The sequence below is a fragment of the Danio rerio genome, chromosome 9 (genome assembly GCF_049306965.1).
Source record: "Danio rerio strain Tuebingen ecotype United States chromosome 9, GRCz12tu, whole genome shotgun sequence".
NCBI classification, from domain to species: Eukaryota; Metazoa; Chordata; class Actinopteri; order Cypriniformes; family Danionidae; genus Danio; species Danio rerio.
The window spans coordinates 32,277,414-32,302,500 of NC_133184.1; the positions used below are offsets into that span (position 1 = coordinate 32,277,414).

Below are 25,087 nucleotides of genomic sequence, written 5' to 3' on the forward strand. Positions count from 1 at the left end.
GAGATCTTACAAATTAAAGGTGCAGTATATAAGTTTGATGCCCAGTGGTTGAGGCGCAGGTTGCCAGATAAAGGACAGGAGCGAGTGATTTAAATTGTGTTCTAAATCAAAGCAACAGCACCCGATAGAAGGAATATTTTCCATATTAAAAGGAGTTTTGTCCTAACCAACACCTCAAATTGATCTATTAGAAATGGCTTCTATTTCTCACAGGTGAATAATAGAAAACTGACATTGATCACCTCAGATAAACCTCATGTGCTTTATTTAGTGTTAAATGCAAACATTGTGAGTTTGAATGCCATTTTACAAGATATTTATTTGCATATATTGAAAGCAGCAGCAGATAGTTCACCTCAGATCTTGAAAATAAAATAAACTGTTTGAAATTGAACTTTAGAACTAAACACATATGAGTAATTCAGCAAGTACCCTACATTTAATAATGTTAAAGAGGTTTAATATGTATTAAATACATTGTAAACCGACCATTGCGTGAGTTTATATGATGTTCTTCTGAATGGCTGTATTTAAATTTCTGTAATGATACAAACAGCCAAATTGCTCATCACTGCAAATCTCATCATGAAGCATGTTGTTAGGACACGGGGTTATAATGTAACCTGCTCACCTAATCTTTACATTCATAATATTTAGATAATTTGCTTATTAATAACCACCTCATGAGGAAATTAATCTTTGTCTCATATCTGAGTCTGCTACTGTCCACTGGAGGTCACATTTCAGTCGCTGACGCATGCTTTCAGAGCCTTTCTGAATGAATGAATGAAATATCTGGTCCTCCACCAACGCAACCCGGGTAGCTGAAATATAATTGGCTAAACTGGCAATGGCCAGGTTAAAATGACCAAAACAAAGACAGCATTTAGGCACGGAAAACACATTTTCAAAGCAGAATATCTGACTTCAGCATTGTTTTTCTGATAAACAAGTAGGGCTGGGCAATTTGGCCTAAAATCAAAATCTCGATCAATTAAACATTTTAACTCAATTACTATTAATAAAGGATTATTGTATAAGTAATTTTTAATTTATTATTAAATATTCTTACATATTAAAGGTGAATGAAGTTTTTTTTTTTACATGAAGGTTGTATTACTTGATTTCAAAATAACTGAAGAAAACACACTATCTACTCTCTATGATTATTTATTGAACATCAACGCTTAACAGCTGAAATTAAAACACACATTGCCTAAAACCAACAATCACTTTTTTTTTTTTTGTGAAATTAAATAGCTTTTTTGTAAACAAAATAATTTATTGTTTTTCATATTACAAGTAGAAAATAAGCAGTATCTCTTCTAATTAAATTAACACTTGAAAATCCTGTAAATAATATTTTAAATTGTGCATTCCTTGCATCTTCTGTAAACAAATACTTTTATGTAAAAAATAATTTTATTGTAATGGTAATGGTAAATGTCATCTCAATGAATCTCTGGCTCAGCTTCCAATCATCATCACTATGTAGTGTATGCGATGTGTAGACCTGTATGCGATGGCTGCTCCGCACCACACCCGTGCGTTTGATTCAGTAGTATAAGTCAGCCTTAACAGAGTGGGGTCACGTGACTCCACATGCGGTAGAGAAAGTAATTAAAAAAATTGTCCTGCAGTCGGCGCAATAGTGTAATGGTTAGCGTGTTGACATACAGTAGCATGTCAGGGTGTCCCGAGATCGAATCCTGGCTCAAATACATTTTCCTAACCTACCCCCTCTCTCTCTCTCTCTCTCCAACTTCGCTTCCTGTCTAAACACTGTCCTATCTAATAAAGGCAAAAAAAATTTAAAAAATACAAATAAAAACTTGACCTGCAAAAATTAGATCAATAATAGGTTCGGTTTAGATTACTTTTCGATTAATTGCGCCGCTGTATAAACACAAGTATGCTCACTTGGCATGTTTCTTAAATATCTGCAAACACATTGTGGTATATTTTAATGCTTTAGAAGTCAAAAACTTACATGCAGCACCTTTAATATGAATTAGCCAATGAATCCAAAATTTACAAATTGCTGTGACATTGCATCGGACACATGCATATTTTAAAGAACCATGTTTTTGTATGTTTTAAATGTGTTATATTTGTGAAGAATGTTTTTTTTACATTTAGCACTTGAACAATCCTTGTTCAATATGAGCAATGAAAATATTTGATGTCAGTTTAAAATGTAGTTGCACTACTTTTATTTCCCTTCAATAAACGCTAACTGATTTGTGACCACCTGTAGCCAACACTTCTGTAAATGTTGTTGCTTTTCTCAATATTTAAAATTTTTTGACCCATCAGATTCCAGATGTTCAAATGGCTGTAGTCTCAGCGAAATTTTTTTTTTATTCTAACCCTATTTATTTTCAGTTTACGTTTGATGTATAAATCTGTTTTCAACAATTACACTTATGAATGGTTTTGTAGTTCAGATATACATGTTTGTTTCTGCATCTTAATAGATATATCTCAGCCAAATAGTATTTATCCTAACCATATTTATTTTCAGTTTACGTTATTATTTTCAGTTTACATGAGATGTATAAATCTCAACTTCCAAAACCTCTAAAAGAACACTTATGAATGTTTTTGTGGTCCAAGGTTACATTTTTGCATCTCAATCTAGTGGGTGCATCCTTCAAAGATGCACCCTTGAAGTCTATGAAAGCCAAAACAAGCCATTCATTTTATTAGGTATAAGAATAATTTAGATATATAGCATTGAGGGCAGTGTGGTGGCGCAGTTGGTTGCCTCCACAAGTCCAAAGACATGCGCTATAGGTGAATTGGGTAAGCTAAATTGTTTGTAGTGTATGTGTGTAAATGAGAGTGTATGGGTGTTTTCCAGGGATAGACTGCAGCTGGAAAGACATCCGCTATGTAAAACATATGCTGAATAAGTTTGTGGTTTATTCCGCTGTGCCGACCACAGAATAATAAAGGGACTTAAGCCAAAAAGAAAATTAATAAATGAATGAATAAATAACGCATTAAATATTAAATAACCTAAAATCAAGTACTTGCATTAAAAAAAGTGCAATGCAGATTTTTTTTTAAACGCCCTGTCGTCATCAGCACACAATGAATCTTGGGATATTCTGGGCTGTTATTATATAACTCTCTTCATTGTGACTATATTTGATAATTATTTTTTTTAGTCAGCCACTAACAATAGACATTGAGTTCTTTCACCAGCAGTTGAGTTACAGGCTAAGAATAAGTTTAGAACAGATTGATTTCAACTCTTGTTGTGTCCTTTAACTGTTTTTGTTTGCATAAATATACAAAGAATAGTTTTAAATTTAAGTAAACTAAAAGATTAAAATAAAACATTTACTAGCCAATGCCAATAGCGTTGGCTTTTTTAACCAATTGCCTTTTACCAATTAACCTTTAACAGGCCTGCACATGTAAATGTTTGCTTTTTGAGAGGTGAAATACTAAACCTTGCTAATTAGTATGCAATACAATTTGCAGTCACGCGTTTTCCTTTAAACACTTTTCAAGGAGAGGTGTCTCTGTGGTCCTTTGGTTTATAAATCACTTGTGACCTCTGTGACCTTGATGATAAAGAGGATTCTTTTGATGCAAATAAAGCTCACAAACAATGCTTGGCCGAGTATCAGAGAGGCTGAGTTATCAGAGGTTTAGCTTGCTGTTTGTGTTGTTAACCCTGCCGCGTCTGTCTTTTGTGCAGGTTGGACGTTTTGAAGTGAATCTCATAAGCCCCGACACCAAAAGTGTGGTTCTGGAGAAGAATTTTAAGGACATCTCTTCCTGTTCACAGGTCTGTGTGTTTTAGGATTAGGTTTGTTTGGCTTTTGAGATAATCTCTTTTCCGTCTCATATTTAATGTCACCATATGTTATCACACAGTGTTATACAAAGCAACTACAGCACCACTGATGTGACATTTTTCACATTTTATGATTAAATATGAATCCTAAATCTCTACAGTGTATTGTGACTTTTTGCAGTTTTGTATTATTATATATTATATTTTGTATTATTGTTTTGTATTATAAATGCTAAGGCACCAAGAGGTATGAACTACTGTAATTTTACTATAGTTAATGGATGTTTTAGGCCTGTTTTTAGACATCAGTAATTTTACTTTGATTAAGTCATTGTAAGGCACACCCTTAAGTTCATCAATTCAATAGGTTTCAATAAAGTATTACATTAAAAACATGATAAAGTAACCAATATTAAAAAAAAAAAAAAAACGAAGAGTTAAGAATTTGACAATAAAAATTCTTTAAACCTATTGATGACTTTTTTTTTTCCATATTTGAAATAAAAATGTTTTGGGATTTTTAAAGACTTATTTTTGCATTAATAACAAAATACTATTGTTTTACTATTAAAATGTTGTATTTATTTTTAGACACAAAAGCAGTCTTTAAGTTCAGAAGAGTTAAGATAAGAAAAGAACTTGATTTTCAGTAGCAACAGTTGAATTAGACTAAAATGAATACATTTAGTTATTTTTTATTTTTTCAGTTAAAAAATAAGCTCTAAATGACAATATTTGAAATTTGGAAAAAAATTTTTTTTGGAAAATTAAGATTATTAATTATATCGGAATAGAAGAAAATAATTATTAACATTTACTTAAACACTAAATAAAGTATGTTTTATGTAAATTAAAGTAAATTTTAATGCCGATGTGTGTTGTTGTGTTGCATTGAGATTTTCTGGATGTTGTTGTTTGTGTCTGCAGGGTGTTAAACAGACAGATCACTTTGGCTTTATTTGTCGAGATGTAGTGGAGTCTGGCCCTGCCCAGTATGTGTGTTATGTGTTCCAGTGCGCTAGTGAGTCTCTGGTGAGTCCTGACCGGTTTGCAGCACCTGTTGTCTCCACACCGATCAATTATTTATCCTAAGCTACAATGGAAACAATGACTCTCCTTTGCCTGTCTTGTGGAAATTACCTTCGCCGCTAGGCTGATTTCTCTGCCAAATGAATGCCACCTAAAGGAGCAATAGAATTAGCCCTGTGTTTTTATGCACACAAGGTACAGATAAGACGTCATTGTAAAGATCATATGCAAACATAGAGGATTTTCCCTTTTTGTGGTTTGCACTGATGCTTGCCATGATGCCACTTTTGAAAAACACTGTGAAAATCACACTGTAAAACTAATGCACTGCACAAAATGATTAAAGGGATAGTTCACCCAAAAATGAAAATTCAATCATATTTTGTATATAAAAGAATGCTTTAAACATGTAACCATTGATTTCTATGGTATTTTTCCTACTACAAATGACAATGGCTACTCAGTTTCCAACATTCTTCAAAATATCTACTTTTGTATTCACCAAAAAAAAAAAAAAGAAACTCATAAAAGTTTGGAACCACTTAATGGTGAGTGAATGTTTAGTGCATTTTTATTTTTGGGTGAACAATCCCTTTAACTGTCACCCCACATTTTGATTTCACACTTGAAATATATAGGTTATATATGCAGATTGTATATAGTTGTCAAAAAAGTTCAGGTTTACACAAGTATTATTATTATTTATGAAAACTGAACTGAATTGAACTGAACTGAAAACATGCCACCTGTGGGACAGTGACAGTGAAGTATAACTGAAACTGATTTGTGTTTTCTGTAAACTGGATTATATAAGTCACTTAGGAAAGTATGTGGCAGCAGATTTCAGATAAGAAAAAAAGTTATCTTCACAAATATTTGGAACACATTTTTATTGGTCAAGTCTAAATATGTTTTTCTACATTTAACTGATAGCATTGGTACCATCAGTTGAGTCTAAAACTGACACTAGCTGTGTTTATATAAAAAATTCGAATAAACTTTATGCACAAAACTGGATTATCACTTGAAAGATGTGCAAATAAAGCAGTGTTTTCATCAAACTAGTCAAAGCGAACAAAATCGTCACTTAATGTTTTATGTTTTTCTCAGGTGGATGAAGTGATGCTCACATTGAAACAGGCCTTTACAACAGCAGCAGCTCTCCAGAGTTCCCAGAACCAAATCAAGCTTTGCGAGGCTTGTCCAATGCATGACCTGCACAAGCTCTGTGAGAGAATAGAAGGTACAGGACACCAGCTTCCATCAGCTCACTCAATGTACTCAGTGGCCTAGTTCAAGTACAATTTTGCAGTGTTTTCCTCTCTCAATGTGCCAGGCTTATATCCTCCCAGAGCAAAACTAGCTATTCAGAAGTACCTGTCCCAACTGAGTGACAACGAGCAGGTCAACATATTCGAGCAGGTGCAGGTAGGCGGACAAGAAAAGTTGTTGCAGTTTAAAAAAAAAAGAATAATTGCTGTATTGCATATTTAGTTTATTTTTTCTTATGCATTAGAAAATGAAGCCAGCGTCCGATCATGAAGAAAATGAGCTTGTGATTCTCCACCTCCGACAGTTGTGTGAGACCAAGCAGAAATCTCATGTTCACATTGGAGAGGTTACTCAGGTAGTGAAACTACACAAACAACATAAATGCACTATTTGATTTTCACACACAGACACTGCTTCGTGGAGTCATGAAACTGTGAACCCAACTCTAATTGGATAAGACAGATTGTAAGAGTGATCAGAATACAGCTATAGATTAGAACAGAGCTCCTGAATGAATACAGCTGCCCTGCTCAATGTGTAAAACACACAGTACATCTTCATTTATTCAGTCATTTTCCTTAAGGCTTAGTCTCTATTTCAGAGGCCACCACAGCGGAATAAACCCTCAACCTATTAGCATATGCTTTACGCAGTGGATGCCCTTCCAGCTGCAAATTAGTACTGGGAAACACCCATACACACTCAGTCACACTCATACACTACGACCGATTTAGTTTAATTAACTGACCTATAGCGCATGTCTTTGGACTCTGGGGGAAACTGGAGCACGCGGAGGAAACCCAGGCGAACATAGGGAGAGCATGCAAACTCCACACTTGCCGTGAGGTGACAGTACTAGCCACTAAGCCACCGTGCCACCACAGTACATCTTTACAGTAGTTAATTTATGAAAAATTAACTAATGTAACTTCTATTTTTAACATGAATTTGCATTCATAAACTTATTATTGGTGAATCATCGTTATAGCTTATTTGTGTCTGTATTTATTCCTTTAACAAAATTGTGAGCTTGCAAGGCTATATATAGCTAGAGCCAGGTTAAGTTTTTTATATATAAGTCCATGTTTACTCACATCAAAATTAATTTGGAAGTGGACCAAGGGTCCGTTCTTCGTACGTGGATTATTCAGTTAGCTGGATTTGGATATTGACGATTTGACACGATCCAGGATCGTTTCGTTCTTCAAAGCTGATCCGAGAGTTGTTGTCATAGCAACAGTTCTGCTAGGTCAAACTTGATCGGGAGCAGGTTTAATTCATATAAACAGGATTAGATCGGCTTAGTTCAAGCAAAGATAATACAGAAAGTATGTTCCGAATTCTGATATTTTCTTACAGTAGTAGTTATATACACTTGGGAAAATGGTACATATTTTTTAACTAAATTTATTTTATTAATGACTATAACTTTATATATAAAGTTATACATATTAATAAAACGTATGCAATCTGCACCCTCGAAATGAAAGTACAAAGATTGCCACCTGGTGGTGCAAAGAGAAAACTTAATGATATGAACTTTTTTGATCGCTTTAGTACAAATTGTGTATAATAGAAATGCACAATATGTGACTTTTTTTAAAGCAATAATACATTTATGCAGTCATAAACATGTTTTGATGGTTAATATGCCGGTGATTTGATGCTTCACAAAAGTTGCAGACGCCTTTACCAATATGAAAACGCTTTTGTAAACAACCAGTTATTCTTTACACCGATTAAAAAACGGCTACTATAATAAAGAAAATCTTTTCTAAATGTGGAACTAAATACATTGATTTGCATTGAAATACATGATGAATACACTTGACACATGAAAGCGGAAAGCTTGCAGCTCACAACAAATGTGGAAGGTTATTGCGTGTCATATTTAACAAGCCATTTACTGCTAATTTGATGTAATTTTGCTCACATGGATAATTGAATATTAATCAGATGATGTCATTACGCTGCTGTGCCGTCAGCCAATCGTTGCATTGCTGATCATGATTTCGAGGATCGATAGATCTGTCCTTCACTACACATGCTGCGATCTTAGATCAGTTTATCCAGACATTCTAATCTGATTCACGAACTCGTTTGAAGAACCAAATTAGCGAGAGATCATTTATCAAGATTAAAAGATCCAGGATCTGCCAAATAATCTTAGATCATTTAAGCGAGGTACGAAGAACGGACCCCGAGCCACCTGTTTATGTTTACACAATTATTCAAATAAATTGGAAAAACAGAGCAATTAAAATCGTTTATTTATTGAACCAAACTGGCCAAGTGTAAACAACCCACTATAATTGTTCATTCATTGTCCTTTAGCTTAGTCTCTTTATTTATCAGGGGTCACAGCAGAATGCACCGCTAACTTATCCAGTATATGTTTTACGCAGCAGACGCCCTTCCAGCTGCAACCCAGTATTGGGAAACACCTATACACTCTCACATTCACACATACGCTATGGCCAATTCACCTATACCACATGTCTATGGACTGTGGGGGAAACTGGAGCACCTGGAGGAAACCCACATGAACATGAGGAGAACATCAAACTTCACACAGAAATGCCAATTGTTAAGATACTATTCTGTAAAATTTTGCAAATTTGAACAAAATGTCATTAACAATAATGGCACAAAGAAATAATATCATTAAAACCACTTTGAGAATTTTTTTTCTTGACTGATGAATAAAAAAAACACTAGATAAAAATCTATTCATTTTTTAAAGAGTGCAAGCATGTAGATGGCAAAACTGCAGTATGCACTTACAAAAAGAACAATATAATCCGCTGGTGTGGGTGCAGATATAATTATCATTATAGTTATCTTAATCGTTATCTATCTTGATGTTAATGAGCCTTTATGTAAATATAAAGACTATTACCATAACATGTCATTCAACCAATGACGCTACCCGCGTAACCTTTTAATACTACAGTTACTTGTGTAAAGAAAGGCTGCCAAAGCTCTCAGTGTGCTTTAACCTCTCTCCTATGGCAGTGTTTTTTTTTTTCGAGAAGTACAGATTTATCCTTGACACCTGGTGGTCTTGCTTCCATCATTTCAAAATCTATTGAGTAAAATGTCACCAAGTTCAGAACACGCATTTCACGGATCTCTCTGAAAACTATCTATTCATTCAGTTCATTCATTCTCGCTTATTCACTCTTTTATACCTTTGTGTGTGAGCAGAATGTTTCTGGCAGCAGCGTGACCTCTGATAACTCCAGCGCGGGTCGCAATAAACTGGATGTGTTCAAGAACAAAGCACGGAGCTCTCTGACCAGCTCCCTGGAGAACATCTTCTCACGGGTATGTGTGTGTGTGTGCATGTGTTTGGGTGGTTTACAAGGACAGAAATTTGTGTAATGACATGGATATGACCTAGGTATTAGAATATTGAGATGGTTTATGAAGACATTCCTTATATCTTTGTAATTAAAAATGTTAAAAACACGCTTAATGGCATCTTTTGGCTTTAAAGTTTATCCATAGATTTCCTGTAAGATTGGGTTTTGGGGTAGGGGTGGGGGTAAGATCATATAATCAGTGGTTTTTACAGTATGAAATGCTTTACGCCTATGAGAGTGTGTGTGAAATATCTGTCTGTGTCTGAGTGGTTTATGAATGGGGATTGACCCATTTACCCCACCCTTGCCATCTGAATAATAGCTTTGTTTGTGTACAGTATTATAATGACTCAACCATCTGCTGTATTTACACACAAAGCAATATCTGTGTTTAAGGTTAAAAACAACAAAGCCTGTTTTTTAATCCATTAGAGAATATTGCTGGATGTATATTGGTATGTTGTTTAATATGTCATGACAGTGACATTAAAAGACAAAATTGACCTTGATACATGCCATTAAAAGCAAGCATATCAGCCCATAATATGAATGCACCATGTCTGTATTAAGCCATTTAAAAGGTATATTAAGCAGTATTTTTTTGAAAAACATTTTGACCACAGAGTCCCAAAACACTTGCAATCAGCAGTAAAGGGTGTGTCTGGTAACAGTAGTTAAGATTTCAAATAAGGGTGAAATCATTTTGTTACTTGAGTGTGTTGCTTTCAGATATCAACACCCTTTTTCAATTTAAGCATATTCTTTACAGTGTTATTTTATTAATTTAAAATGTTTTATGTGCCATTTAACATGTTACCGTTTAGAGATATAAAAAAGGAGATCACTTGAAAATTCTCAATTCATATAGTAATATTTAAGCTGCTAAAAAATGAATGAAAGTAAATTGAGAAATGACCTCAAAGTGTTCTATAATGGTGCAACGTCTCATAAAAACTATCAATTGTTGCATGGAAAGAGCAGCTTGAACATTCTTCAAAATATCTGCTTTTGTTTTTATTAAAACATTCAAATTTGATAATGATCAAAGGCTTATTTGTTAAAGCATGACAATTGAACAAGTGTATTGCTTTTGTTTTCACTAGTTAATTTCATTGTTTGTTCTCTAGGGGGCGAGCCGTATGCGAATGCGCCTGGGCAGCATGGGTAGTTTTGACCGCGTGAGTATCACACAGCACGTGTGTTCCAGGATATGTCATTTTAACCTCAGCTCTTGTTCTTCTTCTGCTAAGAATCACGTCTCCGTCCTGCCGCTGCCACCAGTCATGTTTCTTCGGTGTCAGTTACTGTACCGCCACATGCTGCAAATGATACCAGTGCTGTGTTATGATAAACTACACGCTTATGTTTTTCATAATCAGCATGAGCAATATTATTGAAACTGGAGCTGTCAGCCCGGTCAGGGGGTCTCGCTTGTTTCAGGTGGGTTGTTTTGACCCTGCCCTCCTCTCGGTCTCAGTCGGGTGTGAAATGTGAGGTGTGTGTGATGGTAGGCTCGGGTCTCTGTGGAAAGCAAATCAGTCAGATCTTTCTTCACACTGGGTCCTCACGTGGCTTCAGAGAAGCTGTCAATGTGAGCGCTGTATTTCAGCTCTCCACAACATGCTGCTGTCCTGCAGCTTCATGCCAGGGGCTGTTCTCCATGTTCAGTATATACTGTAAATCAGTTCTGAGAATTGAAGGATCTTCAGTAGTGTTACCAACATATAGCTAATCTAAAACAAGCATTAAATTAATATAAATATAAGAAAAAATAATTTTGTACAAGAAATTATATAAATGTATATATGTATATGTATATATATATGTATATGTATGTATGTGTGTGTGTGTGTGTGTGTGTGTGTGTATATATATATATATATATATATATATATATATATATATATATATATATATATATATATATATATATATATATATATATAAATTTGTTAATATATTTATTTATTATATATTATATACATTCATTTAATTTTAGGATTTCACATTTCTGGGTCTATATATGATCCCTTGATTAAAAGTTTTCCCCCCTAAAATTGCACGTTGTTTATAGTTCATCCAACTTTCATTTTAAATGACTGATGTTTTTATTAAGAACAGAATATAGAAGAATGTTCAGAAAGAAGAATAACAGAAGAATGTTATTTTTTGGACCATAATATACAACACCAACCCAGTGTTAAGGTCAGTGGAGATGAAAACATGAATCACAAAACACAAAAAAAATATCTTTTTTTTTTTAACCTTTTTTAATTTTTGACCACTGAACACCTGAAAATATTATGGACAATTTGAATGTATGAACATGACAATAATGCTGGATCCACACCTAAATTTTTGGTCTGTGATCATTTGTTTTTCTAATGCTTTTCAGAATTAACTCTAGATTAATAAAGTGAAAGGTTTAATTTTGTTGGAAAAATATAATAAATTTTGTGTAAGGAAAAACGATCAAAAACAAAGCCTTGATAGTTGCTCAAAAAGATAAAAGAATACAATAACAGCCACAAAGAAAGACAAAATATGGCTGTGGGGATGAGTTTTCTTGCATGTGACAAATATTGTGTTGTGAAAATGAACCTGAGCAAAACAGAAATCGAAACTTTGTAACAGTTTTAAAATCGGGTTTGGATCAAAGCAGGTGATAAAATACTCTTTCAAATCCCAATTCAGAAATCTAAAACTAGTGGAAAAATATCATTATGCAACCCCAACTGAATAACACAGCATTTATTAACAAATGCAGCATGCCTTTTAAATGAATGGTAGGTCAACCTTGAGCAAAGACTATTAAAAGGCACAGAAATGTAGTCAGAAGTAGATATTTCAGCTGTTCAGCTGTAACAGCTGTCAAAATCACAACCTTGAGTCTTGAGTAAAGCTGTAAAATAATATAACAGCAATGAAAAATAGAGCCAAAATATGCACCTGGACCACAAAAACAGTGTTATGTTGAATGCGTATATTTTTGGCCATAGCCAAAAATACAGTGTATGGGGCAAAATTATAGATATTGCCAAAAATTATTAGAATGTTATGTAAAGATGATGTTCCATATTTTGTAATTTTTTTACTGTAAATATATCAAAACTATTTTTTATTTAGTAATATTATTATTATTATTATTATTATATTATTATTATATAGAGAAGCTCTTCATTTAGACAACTTTAATGGTTATTTGTCAGCATTTATTTATTTATTTATTTATTTATTTATTTAATTATTTTTTAAACCTCAATCTCCAGACATTAAAAATATTTGTATTCCAGTTATAAATAGTCTTATTCTGACAAAGTACGAAGCTTATACATTCAGCTTTCAAATGATTTAACAATCTACATTTTAAAAATATGACACTTATGCCTGTGTTTGTGGACCCAGGGTCATAATTATAGAAAATATGAGCAGAACATTAACTTTTATGCGCTTGACTACAAGTGACTAATGGGATGAAGGCTTGCTTGCATGTGACAGAAATTGTGAACTGAGCCAAGAAGAAATTGCAACATTGTAACTGGTGGTTTTGTAACAAAGCAAACAATCTACAAGTATGGAAATGACCAGAGATTCTTAATCAGTAATCAGAAAAAAAGTCTTTGTGTAACCCTGTTGAAAAATATTGGCATTTATTAATATACTGTAGACCCATTTTGCAAAAACAATGACTTTTTTCAGCCATTTTGACAGTTATGTTCAACTAACTAGTCCCAAATGCTTGACCCCTGTTTGCTTAACATTACCATCCCAAAAGAGGCGTAATGTTGTTTGGAAGATTTGTTTTCCCCAAATTTAGCAGTAGGCAGCTGAAGGAAGTGAACAGGCTTTGTGAAGCAGCAGAGAGCGTTCAGCAGCCGTTTCCTGGCTTTACTGTTGACTGAGCAAGGCTTCAGGAACCACTGTAGAGACAGGAAACAGTGTCAGGAGGAAAGACCCTTCCTATAGAGCCATTACTGCAAACAGCTGCCAGAATCCTCTATTGTGCTGTGGTCCACCTCCAGAGGCTCACGTGTGTGTCTCTGCTGTGACACACACACTATTAACATACAATAGATGGCAAAGCGTGTGTTTTGTCACGTTACCGCCAATACTGCTACTTCTGCTTGGGGAAGCAAAGAGAGAGTCAGGCTGCGGGGAGAGGGAGAACGCTGGATGAATTACCCATACGGTAGAAAGTGTATTTTCAAATCTATCTTTAAATATATTTCATAGTATTTAAATTTAAAAATATATAATTGGCAAGGTATTTTTAAAAAAATATTTATTTGCAAAAATATATTTTCTACAAGTATATTTTTGATCACTTTTTGTACTGTTTTGGAAAATGTATATAATTTTAAAGAAAATATTTTACAGTAGCAATGTAAAACCTCATGTATACATACACTTTAAATACTATAAATTATTTTACAATGCAATTTGTAATAATAGAATGAATTATATTTTGGTATATGGAGGCTGAAATTAAATATATTTTAGATTTTAAAAATATATTAAATTTAGTTTCAGTTAAAAATATATTTTCAACATATGCAATATGCAAATGTCATATCTAATGTGCTATATTTTAATCAGTAAAACTGTTTATTTAGCTTATGGTTGAGAATGGCATAAAGTATACCTTTTTTTTGCCTTGTCTGAAACATGAAGGTTGTCTGTGCATATCTCGGTTGATTGTTTGTTTCTGTCTGCAATTGTTCCTTGTTGAATTTGAGCTTTGATAAGCTGAGTTTAAAGAGACCTTGAGAAGCATGTGTTTTGTGTTCATGATGTGTTTATTTTCTGTTCACCCAGCAGGGCGACTCCCCTGGCGACTCTCCACCCGGGACTCCACCCAGTTACCTTGAAGAAGACCCAGATGCCCCACAGTTCCGGCGGCGGGCGCACACCTTCAGCCACCCGCCCATCAAGAAGAAGATCTCCTTCACTGACGTCTCCTCTCAGGCCAATAAGGCTCCTCTGCGCCGCCAACAGTCTTTGGCCCCAGAGCTGCTGCAGAGCAGGTAACGCATCACTTCCTGTTTGCGCTCATGTGATAGTCATATATCCTTCCAGCTGTTCTTCTGGAGTCATGTGAGGAGGGTCACAGCAAATCTGCTGAAAACAGTTTGTCATAATCATCATTATGCTTATAGCTGATTTTAGCATGACTGCTATGACTCATGTGGCATGCCATAGAGTCTGATTTAGAACTAATTTAAATCATTTTGTAAATGACTAAAATTAAAGGATGTGATGCTTGTGTGATTTTAATTGTTTAAAGATTTATTGATTCTAATGAACTATCATTTTGTTAATGGGGTTTTCTTTTTACTGTATTTTTTTATTGAGAACTGTTTAAAACTTTACAACAGAACATTTTTACATTTTAAAAATCTAAAATTTTACAATATTCAACATGAAATAATAAACAAAATACAAAACATAAAAAAGTAAAAAACAATATTGGGCTGTTTACATTGTTTTAGATTCAGTGCATTCAACAGTTGTCAATAGACCCTTTTCACATTTCCAGGCTTCTTAGTAGCGGAAGTCGTCATAGTGACGACTGAATATGAATCTTAGAGCACAATGAATGGTAGAATTAAACAAATAATTGTTTTACGATCTTATTTGCTCAAATAATAACAAAAAAAAAAAAACTCTACAATGATGTTGTTAAGACGTTCAGAAACCAATTGTGTAAACTGATGATGGCAGTCAGAGGAGAGAATAACATCAAATTTACTCTCCTGTCTCATAAGACTCTGTGTTAAAAACGTCTCACACAAGCGGTTATTTGCTTTTTGTAATTTGAATCAAAGATGACAATGTACATACATACAGTTAAAGTCAGAATTATTAACCCCCCTTTGAATTGTTTTTCGTTTTAAATATTTCCCAAATGATGCTTAACAGAGCAAGGAAATTTTCACTGTATTTCTCATAATATTTTTTCTTCTGGATAAAGTCTCATTTGTTTTATTTCAGCTAGAATAAAATCTAATTAAAAAAACATTTTAAGGTCAAAATTATTAGCCACTTGAAACAATCTTATCTCTGTTGAACAGAATATGGGAAAAAATAAACAAGAGGGGCTAATAATACAGGGGGCAAATAATTCTGACGTCAACTGTTAAGACATATAAATGTTCATACATTTAAAGAAAATCTAAATATTAAAAACTTTCAAGGATTTAATATGGTGATCACTGTTAAACGCTTCATAACAGGCTTGTGAAAAGGGTCCATATATTAATCAATCCATTTCTTTCAGTGTTTTAGAAATATAACTTTTTTAAAGTCTCAAAATAAATGTCAATTCGTCCATATTGTGTATTTCTTTGATTTTATTTTACTTAAATATATTTTGAATTATTCATTAATTTTGCTTTGATGTCTTTTTAAAGAGTCAAATGTACTGTATTAACACAAACTGTAAACCTAGGGCTGTCAGTTTATGGTCACTTATTAAGTTTTTGGATAAATTATTATTACGTTTTATTTAACAGGGACATTGTTCATTAATCAACAGTAAAACTGTAAATAAGCCATAGTTAAACACAAGAGCTAGTTTTCATCTGTTGTCCCTGCCAGATTTTAAAAAGACAACTAAAATAAAAAAACACATTATTACACATATAATAACAGTAAAGTTACATACATCAAAAGGATTAAATATATAATAAGAATTTCATAAAAAGCTAGAGAAAAGAACTACACATGATTACAAACTTGATTTGCTTTTAGCCATTTCTTTAACTTGTATTTAAATGTTAAATAATTTTGAAAACCCCTTAAATCACTAATGTATTTGGGAAGTTTTAAAGGGCATTTTAAATGCAGATGATATAGATCAATTTTAAATTGCTGGGTGATATTTATACATGCGTGCATATATGCAATTTATTTATACATTTAACATTTAATTTTTTACATAAAATTTTAATTGTAGATTTTAGTTGCTTTATACATGGAAATGAATGAGCATCCAACAAATACAAAAAGTAATCACTAATTATCACTAAAATATCCTGCTTTGTTGATGTATATTTGTCACATGCTAATATATTATCTAACTCTAACTAATAGTATTTGGTGTAGAATTATTTATATGAAACTTTTAAAAGCTCATATATTTTATGTTTTAAACATTTGCTTTTAAATTGAAACCCTGAAAGATTCTTCAGTTTCTTGATAAAAGCTCAAATTGTTATGCTGGTCTCCTTAGAAGCACTGATGTGTCCTATCTTGTTCCTCAATGGCAGTGTTTAGGCCTGTGTAAGTAACATGTATTTGTTGTGGGCCTTTTATGTTTGGCTCCCTCAGCACCGTTGGTTTCTCGAGAGTGCGCAGTGTCTCTGAGAGCGAGTCCTACTTCGGCCTCTCATCCTCCTTCCACACCCCTACTTTCCTGAAAAGCTTTTACCAGGGTTCCCTTGGCTCGCTAGCCTCCCTGTCGGACAGCGGGAGTCTAAAGAGGTGAGAAGAGCATCGGTCCGTTCAGGGTCCCGCGGTTGGAGCTGATGGCGCTGATGGCGCTGGCCTTCTTCTCTGCGCCTGTCTGTTTTTTAACCCAATGGCTTCAGTCACTGTGGCACCACTTGAGAAGAACCACTTCTGTACTCACCTACTCTCTATCGCTCTTCATGTCAGCATTGATGGATTTCGATATTGCTCACTGGACAAGAGGGGTGCTAAACTTCAGTTGCATGTTGACGTCTTTACTAACTATTGGTAAAAAGAAGCGTTTATCACCTGCTGTATATCACATCCATCAACTATTTCCAAACTCTTTACTAATACTGTTTGTAGTCTATTGTGCTTGAAAACTGAGTATAATTTATGATTTTTAATATTGGATAAGGCAACCCAGTGGTGGCCCAGTGGTTAGCACTGTCATCCCATAGAAAGAAGGTTGCTGGTTTTTGTCTCGACTGGCTCAGTTGGCATTTCTGTGCGGAGTGTGCATGTTCTCCCCGTGTTGGCAAGGGTTTCCGCCCGGTGCTCCTTTTCCCCACACAGTCCTAAGACATGCGATATAGGTGAATTGAATAAGCTAAATTGGCCGTAGTGTACATGTGTTTATGGATGTTTCCCAGGCAGGTGTTGACAGGCTTGTTTGGACAATTGAAGTGATTTTAAATTTAAATGTTTTTAAATGAATACTTAAATAGAGTAAAATGGATACCTGAACATCAGATATTGCGGTGTTTTTGTGGTGTTTGTTTAGTATAGAGTCTAGCTTGGCCAGGTCAGGATCTTTAACCAGCTCAGAATGGTGTTTTCAGCATAATTGAGCTTGAAGATACTTTGAAATGACGCTGCTGCATTTTTGTTGTGTTTGGATGTGAGATATCAGAATCAAGCCTGTTGCTAATCATTTCTATAATCATTCAGGGAGTCACAATTGAAAACAAAACACACTGTATCTGTGGATTTAACCAGTAAGTTATTGTATTTTAGCTAACAGTAGCACTATATACTTTATGTATATGTATACGTATGTGTGTGTGTGTCTATATGTAAATGTACACAGATTTTAACTGATGGTGCAAGTGCTTTTGGTGCTGCAGACTATTTTCAGGTGCTGCGTAATATCATTGCAACTGCTGCAGCAAAGTTCCTTTATTATTATGCTGGATTGAAAGTATAGATCCTATCCATATCAGCCTAGAAAATAGCATCTTTTCATTTTCAATCGGTCAGTACATAACATAACTACAGAGGAAGCAAGCTTTAAATGGCAAAACTTTTTGGCCATTTTTGAGCAAGACGCTAATGGTTCAATCTGATTCAATGATCGATGCTAAGCTAAGCTAAAAGTGCTCCCACCAGACCTGGGCATCAGCTAAATGGATTATAAAATGGTAAAACTCTCCTGTTTTACTCTAGGGGAGATGTAAAATTATTCAATCTTGCTAATGCAAAGATTAAAAAAATATAGCAGCTATATTTTATGCTTAAGTTGTGACGTGTCTGTAACGTAGGAAATGCCTTTCTAGGTCCAAGGCACTTGAAGGCATTTGAATTGAGAAAATATTCGTTTATGACCACTTTTTAGTCATATCACACAATACAGTGAATTTCAAAAAGAAATGTACACAACAGTCTGTGGACATGCTGCATCACAAACACCAATATTTTAACAATTTATAAGAAACAAATCCCTATCTGACCATCTGAAAATAGGCATGGATATATATATATATATATATATATATATATATATATATATATATATATATATATATATATATATATATATATATATATAGTGATTGTGATTTGCGAAAGTATCGATTTGTAAACGTTTATTATTACCATTTGTTGAATCTCCCCATACATTTGATATGGTGCTTGAACCCGAAAGCTACTTTGTGTGAGGTCACACCTAACACCTAAGCGGATACCAAAAATATACCAGCTAAATATATCAGATACAATTATAATACTTTGATTGTCAAAGTGAGCTTTTGTTTGAAAAGTGAAAATCAATGATTGTTGTTTTGCTTATTTGTTACATTTACATTTACATTTAGTCATTTAGTAGACGCTTTTATTCAAAGCGACTTACAAATGAGGACAAGGAAGCAATTTACACAACTAAGAGCAACAATGAATAAGTGCTATAGGCAAGTTTCAGGTCTGTAAAGTCTAAGAAGAGAAGTATTAGTAGTATTAGTATTTTTTTTTTTTTGGGTACAGTTAATGTGATATTCAGAGAGGCAATTGCAGATTAGGAAGTGAAGTGGAGACTAAATAGTTGAGTTTTTAGTCATTTCTTAAAAAAATAGCAAGTGACTCTGCTGTTCTGATGCAGTTAGGGAGTTCATTCCACCAACTGGGCAGATTGAGCGTGAGCGTTCGCGAAAGTGATTTCTTCCCTCTTTGGGATGGAACCACGAGGCGACGTTCATTCACAGAACGCAAGTTTCTGGAGGGCACATAGATCTGCAGATGTGAGAGCAGATAAGGAGCAGCAAGGCCAGAAGTCACTTTGTAGGCAAACATCAAAGCTTTGAATTTGATGCGAGCAGCAACTGGCAGCCAGTGCAAACGGACTAGCAGCGGAGTGACATGTGCTCGTTTAGGTTCATTGAAGACCACTCGTGCTGCTGCGTTCTGGAGCAGTTGAAGAGGCTTGATAGAGTTAGCTGGAAGCCCAGCTAGTAGAGAGTTGCAGTAATCCAGTTTGGAGAGAACAAGAGCTTGAACAAGGAGTTGAGCTGCATGTTCAGATTGTGTGTTGTTACAAAAGCTACATAGGTGTGTACAGGAATTAAGAAATTACTTGAGGAATAACTGACCAATTCAGTTGGCAAAAAAAAAAAAAAACGTTGTCTTTTATGTTTGTCAGAAACAAAGTCATACGGTTTTGAAAAACATGTAAGTAAACAATCCCTTTAACAAATGCTCCTGTCATTCACGTTAGTGAGCATAAGTTATAGTACGGACTGTCAAGGGTGAGTGGATTAGAATAGAGAACATTCAGTGAAACCATGTGTAAAATATTACACTCAACTCTCTCCCAATGATCTCTTAACAAGACAATGCTGTTTGATACTTCAAGTGGCTTTAAAATCAAGCTCCTCTTCATCTTTACAACAGACACATTGATATCACTGACAAATGGTGTGTTTCTCTGTGTATTTGCCCTTCATTTGTTTGACACAGAGGGCTGTAATGATCCAGTGCTGTGAATTCTCTGAGAGGAGGAGATAACATTTAAAATGTCACATCCTTGGCTCGGCTCTGTTTTCTTGAAGAGAGGTTTTCTTTTCTCTCTCTCTTGCTGTGTGTGCTGAATGTCACCAGCTGTCTCTTCTAATTGATTGTGTTTCACATCTGTCTGTTGAGCGGCGATCAGGATTGGTCCGTTTCTCTAGCCGACATTTAATGCATAACATTCAAAGCGCTTTCATTAATGCTGTCTGAAGTGTCCTTTGCTGTTGTCTGTGTATTGTTGTGGTAACTACGCAGGTAGGAGGAAAACAAGGAGAGACTAGCGAGATGATTAAAAAGGATTTTGATTACATTTTAAGTACACGTTGTTCTTTCTGTAGATTTTAAAGTAGAAAAAAGACAATTAGTCAAAATAATGAAAGTCAGCATTTGTTGTTGATGTTGAAAATCTGAGTTATTCTACCAAATATGGACATCTCAACTCTTCTGATGTTAAAACATTGGTATTGTGTTTTCTTACAACTAATATCAGGGTTCCTACGCTTCTTGAAGGTACCTGAATTTCAGACGTATGAATTCAAGGCCTGGAAAGTACTTAAAAAAACAAACATAGGTCATTGAAAGTGCTTGAATTTAAAGTTATGGTGTTATTTTAATAATTGTGCTGTGCTGCTTTCAAAAAATGAACAAAAATTAAGAAATTCTTAAACTAAAAAACATCTTATTTACTTATTGTATTTTATCACATCTTAATCCTATACAAGAAATATGAGTGTGTTTGGATGTTTCCCAGTCATAATAAAACTGCGTAAAACATAAGCTGGATAAGTTGGCAGTTCATTTCGCTGTGGTGACCCCTGATTAATAAAGGGACTAAGCCAAAAAGAAAATGAATGAATTTATGAAAGTTGGCAGTTCATTCCGCTGTGGCGATCCCTGTTTGATAATAGGACTAAGCCGAAAAGAAAACTAACGAATAAATGAGCTAAGTGTAAGCGAAATGATCGACTTTTATGGTACTACTGTATATATACTGGGGGTGTTAATTTAGGTACTATGTTTATAGGACCCTGTAATATAAACATGTCTGAAAACATCTAATTTTGACCATCTAGGATTTTTGTGTTTAAAATTATATTTTTATTTAAAATTCATAAGCAATGTACTTGCATTTTACTCACATGTAATGATAAAATAAAAATCCAGAGAAACTGAATTTCCAAATGTATTGTTTTCCTATAGCTGTATGCATAATTATATAATTATTTGTGTAAAGACAATTCAAAATTATGGTTTTTCTATACATGCTGGCATAAAATAAACCACAAATTGTGTTTTATTTTATTTGTTTCTTAAATCGTTGTTAAGTTGTAAATATTGTGTAACTTGTTTACATGCAGATTAATTTAAACGTAGACATCATTAACTGGTGAAGTATAGTATAAACTGAATTAAGTGAGTACTTGTTGCATGTAACAGCATTACAATATTTGATAACCCAATAAATGTAACTAATCTGGGTCACACTTTATTGTAAGGTGGCTTTGTTAAGGTGCAACAATTAAATTACTAATGAATAACATTAATTACACATACTTGCTATAAACTCTTACTACATTAATAATTACAATTAATTATACATAGTTTTATGAGCATCTAAAACTAACCGTATAGTAAGTACACAGAACAAGTGTAACAAGGAAACCTTAAAATAAAGTGTTACGAGAATGTTACTGATTACAAAAAAGAGATTGCATCCGATTTCTTACTGTAACAAGTTGTATTTTAAGAATTACCCACAAAAAATAAAAACATAAATGAATAAATAGTTAATTAATAAATGAATAAATAAATGAATTAATTAAACAAGATATAAAAAGATAATCATGTTGCATTCATTTTACAAGATCTGATTATTGATTTCTCTGCAAAGTTTTCTCTGTAGGCATCATTCAGTTCTTCATTATTTACACTTCCTAATAACATTTCTCTTTCCACAAAACAGGAACTCTTTTATGTAGCTTATGCATGAAGTGATTAACATCTGTTATGACTCTCTCTGCTTCTTTTTGCTCATGAGCTTTTGCCTAAATGCATTGCTGAAAGAGTTTTCTATATTTAAAAAAATTACAGATCCACTTTGTTATAACTGGTTTGACAACCCGTATTGAGATCATACAGATTATAATAGTTGCTCATTGTTGCTATGTGTTCTTATTTCTCTGTGTGTGTGTTTGTGTGTGTGTAGTGGTAATGGCGAGGGCAGAAAGAGGTCTCTGTCAGGTTGCAGCACTGACTCTTTGACCCTGGTGCCTCCTCCGCGCAGAGTTTCTTGGCGGCAGAAGATTTTCCTGAGGGTGGCGTCACCCATGAACAAACCCTCTGATTCGATGCAAAACGTGGGTGGGTAAACATGCAGACAGGTGCAACATTACACCCGGTCCTACCAGCTGCCTATTTATAGTCAACATTAACAGGATAAATCATTGTTCTGCTAACTGTAGGTAAATCTCTGTTTGACTGGTATTTGAGAGCACAAAATAACACCCCAAAGCACTATAGAATGTGTAATATATGTATACACATGATATAAATAACACTGACAACAACGATATAGCATGTATATACAGTTGTGTATAATAACAATGACTAAAAAAAATAGATGTAGGATTTTCAGAAATTGGTAAAATTGCAAATAATTAAAAAAAATTATTATTCATTCATTTTCCTTTATTCATCAGCGATCACCACAGTGGAATGAACCGACAACTTATCCAGCATATGTTTTTCGTAGCAGATGCCCTTCCAGTTGTACTGGGAAGCACCCATACACTCTTGCCTTCACACTCATACACCATTTCCAATTTAGCTTATTTAATTCACCTATAGTGCATGTCTTTGGAGCACCCGGAGGAAACCAACGCCAACACAAGAGAACATTTAAACTCCACACAAAAATGCTAACTGACCCAGTCGGGACTCGAACCAGCAACCTTCTTGCTGTAAGGCGACAATGCTAACCACTGAGCCATCGTACCACCCAAAAAATATTATTATTATATTTACAGTATTTTCATGTAAAGCATATTAGAATAATCTTAATTACAACTTTAGTATCATTTATATATTTTTGTAAATTTGTAACAACAGCAAATGAAATCTGTTGTAATGATTATTTCGTTTTAATATACTTACACACTTAAACATACAGAATACACACACACACACACTAAAAAATGCTGGGCTCCACACAATTCTTTCATCACTGTAAAAAAATTGACTCAACTCAAAATTGTAAGGCAACTTGCTGCAGAGCTTTTTTAAGTTGACTCAAGTTGCCTTACAATTTTAAGTTGAGTAAATGTTTTTCTACAGTGATGTTGTTCCAACACAAATGAACATAGTTTATAAATGATATGAGAATGAACAAATGAAAGCAAAAATCCTTTTTTAAGTGTGTTATCTTAATGTTAAAAGTATAGTCATTTATTCTTGTTGCCTTATGGTTTTAGATATGGTCTTAGTCCCATCATAGTACATTTTATTATTATAAATTAATTCCATGCAACTAAAAGCGTGAATCCAAGACATTCTGTTGAGCATCTGCTGTTTTCCAGACCACATGGACGGTCGGGAGCTGCTGCCACTTTCTCCTCGGGCACTGACTCAGGATCAGGGGGATCAGACGGGCCCTCAGTCCCCAGAGCAGTCCTCAGCCGGACAGAAGCGGAGCCCAGCTGACTACAGGGGCCTGTGGAAGAAAGCCATCCACCAACAAATTCTGCTCATCAGAATGGAGAAGGAGAACCAGCGCCTGGAAGGTCAGTTATTCTCTTTTTTATTTATTTACATTTGTTTCCTCCCACATTTCTCTTGTTTAGATTTGTTCTAACTTGTGCAGGCCCACTTCACTTAGTCACTGTTTGTTAAACAAAAAAATTTATTCTGTCAACATTTTCTAAACCTTGTGCCTTTTAAAAATTTTGATGAATTTTCCTTTCATGGAACACAAAAGGAAAAATAATGTTTATGCAGCATTTTTTTTTCTAAATAGGGAATGGAACAGTTATCAGGGGCTAACAAATTGGACACATACACACACACACACACACACACACACACACACACACACACACACACACACACACACACACACACACACACACACACACACACACACACAAAAGAAATAAAAGCAAACTCTTGTACTATTCGGATTCCTAAAGATGGTTCATTCCACTCGAATGATTCCTGATATTTATGGCTTCAGAGGACATGGAATGTAGTGTTTATTTTTTTAAAGATAAAACTTTCACTGTTTTTAGTAATTCTATAATACATAAAAATACTATTAATATCAGTATTGATGTTATTAACTTGAACTATTGAAATGCCTTTTCCTGATTAATCAAAATATAGCTATATAGTAAGACCGATGGCCTGGGGCCAGCATGCGAGATGCTCGGGACAGTAGACAGGATCGTTACTGACCCGATCGGTGCAAATGTGTGCAAATACACTCTTGGGGTGCTTTCAAAACATGACACTGTTTCAGAACCTGTCTTGTTTGCCCAGTTAGCGCGATTTGTTTGGCATCTATGAGACCCGCAATCACGCTCGAATCCACATCAAATCAATTGGTCCGAGAATGTCTGAATGAGGTAGTCTCACCTCGATTAAAACAAACTCTGGAGTGGATCGATTGTAGTGAGAAAGAAAAAAATGATCCAACGAACCAGGCTATATCCCAGTGTATTATGGTTGTGTAATAGCCATATATACGGCTTTATGAAGAGAGAATGAGTATGGCGGGATGTCATTCCTATGGGTAAATGTGCTGTTTATCCGTGGACGGAAATTACCATCTGATCATTTTTCCATAATCTGATCTTTTAATATTTTGTATTAGGCCTATTGTTCTTTT

At 34.4% G+C, this 25,087-nt stretch overlaps 1 protein-coding gene across 15 annotated transcripts in view; it reads left to right on the top strand.

The window, feature by feature from the left end:
- tbc1d4 (TBC1 domain family, member 4) overlaps nucleotides 1–25,087 on the top strand; it is a 58,248-nt gene that overhangs the window by 15,175 nt on the left and 17,986 nt on the right. For 2 of the 15 annotated variants that reach the window (XR_012385470.1, XM_002663395.6), the window contains exons 3-13: nucleotides 3,713–3,802; nucleotides 4,739–4,843; nucleotides 5,951–6,083; nucleotides 6,177–6,268; nucleotides 6,357–6,467; nucleotides 9,320–9,439; nucleotides 10,605–10,655; nucleotides 14,293–14,501; nucleotides 16,807–16,959; nucleotides 22,412–22,566; nucleotides 23,781–23,984. Coding sequence is in view for 8 of the 15 variants with exons in the window: in XM_002663395.6 (XP_002663441.2) it covers nucleotides 3,713–3,802; nucleotides 4,739–4,843; nucleotides 5,951–6,083; nucleotides 6,177–6,268; nucleotides 6,357–6,467; nucleotides 9,320–9,439; nucleotides 10,605–10,655; nucleotides 14,293–14,501; nucleotides 16,807–16,959; nucleotides 22,412–22,566; nucleotides 23,781–23,984 (1,423 nt within the window). In the remaining 7 variants the exon portion in view is untranslated. Of the gene's footprint in view, nucleotides 1–3,712; nucleotides 3,803–4,738; nucleotides 4,844–5,950; nucleotides 6,084–6,176; nucleotides 6,269–6,356; nucleotides 6,468–9,319; nucleotides 9,440–10,604; nucleotides 10,656–13,593; nucleotides 13,667–14,292; nucleotides 14,502–16,806; nucleotides 16,960–22,411; nucleotides 22,567–23,780; nucleotides 23,985–25,087 lie in introns of those variants that run through there. The other 13 variants (XR_012385471.1, XM_068223650.1, XR_012385472.1 and 10 more) reach the window with 7 other exon arrangements.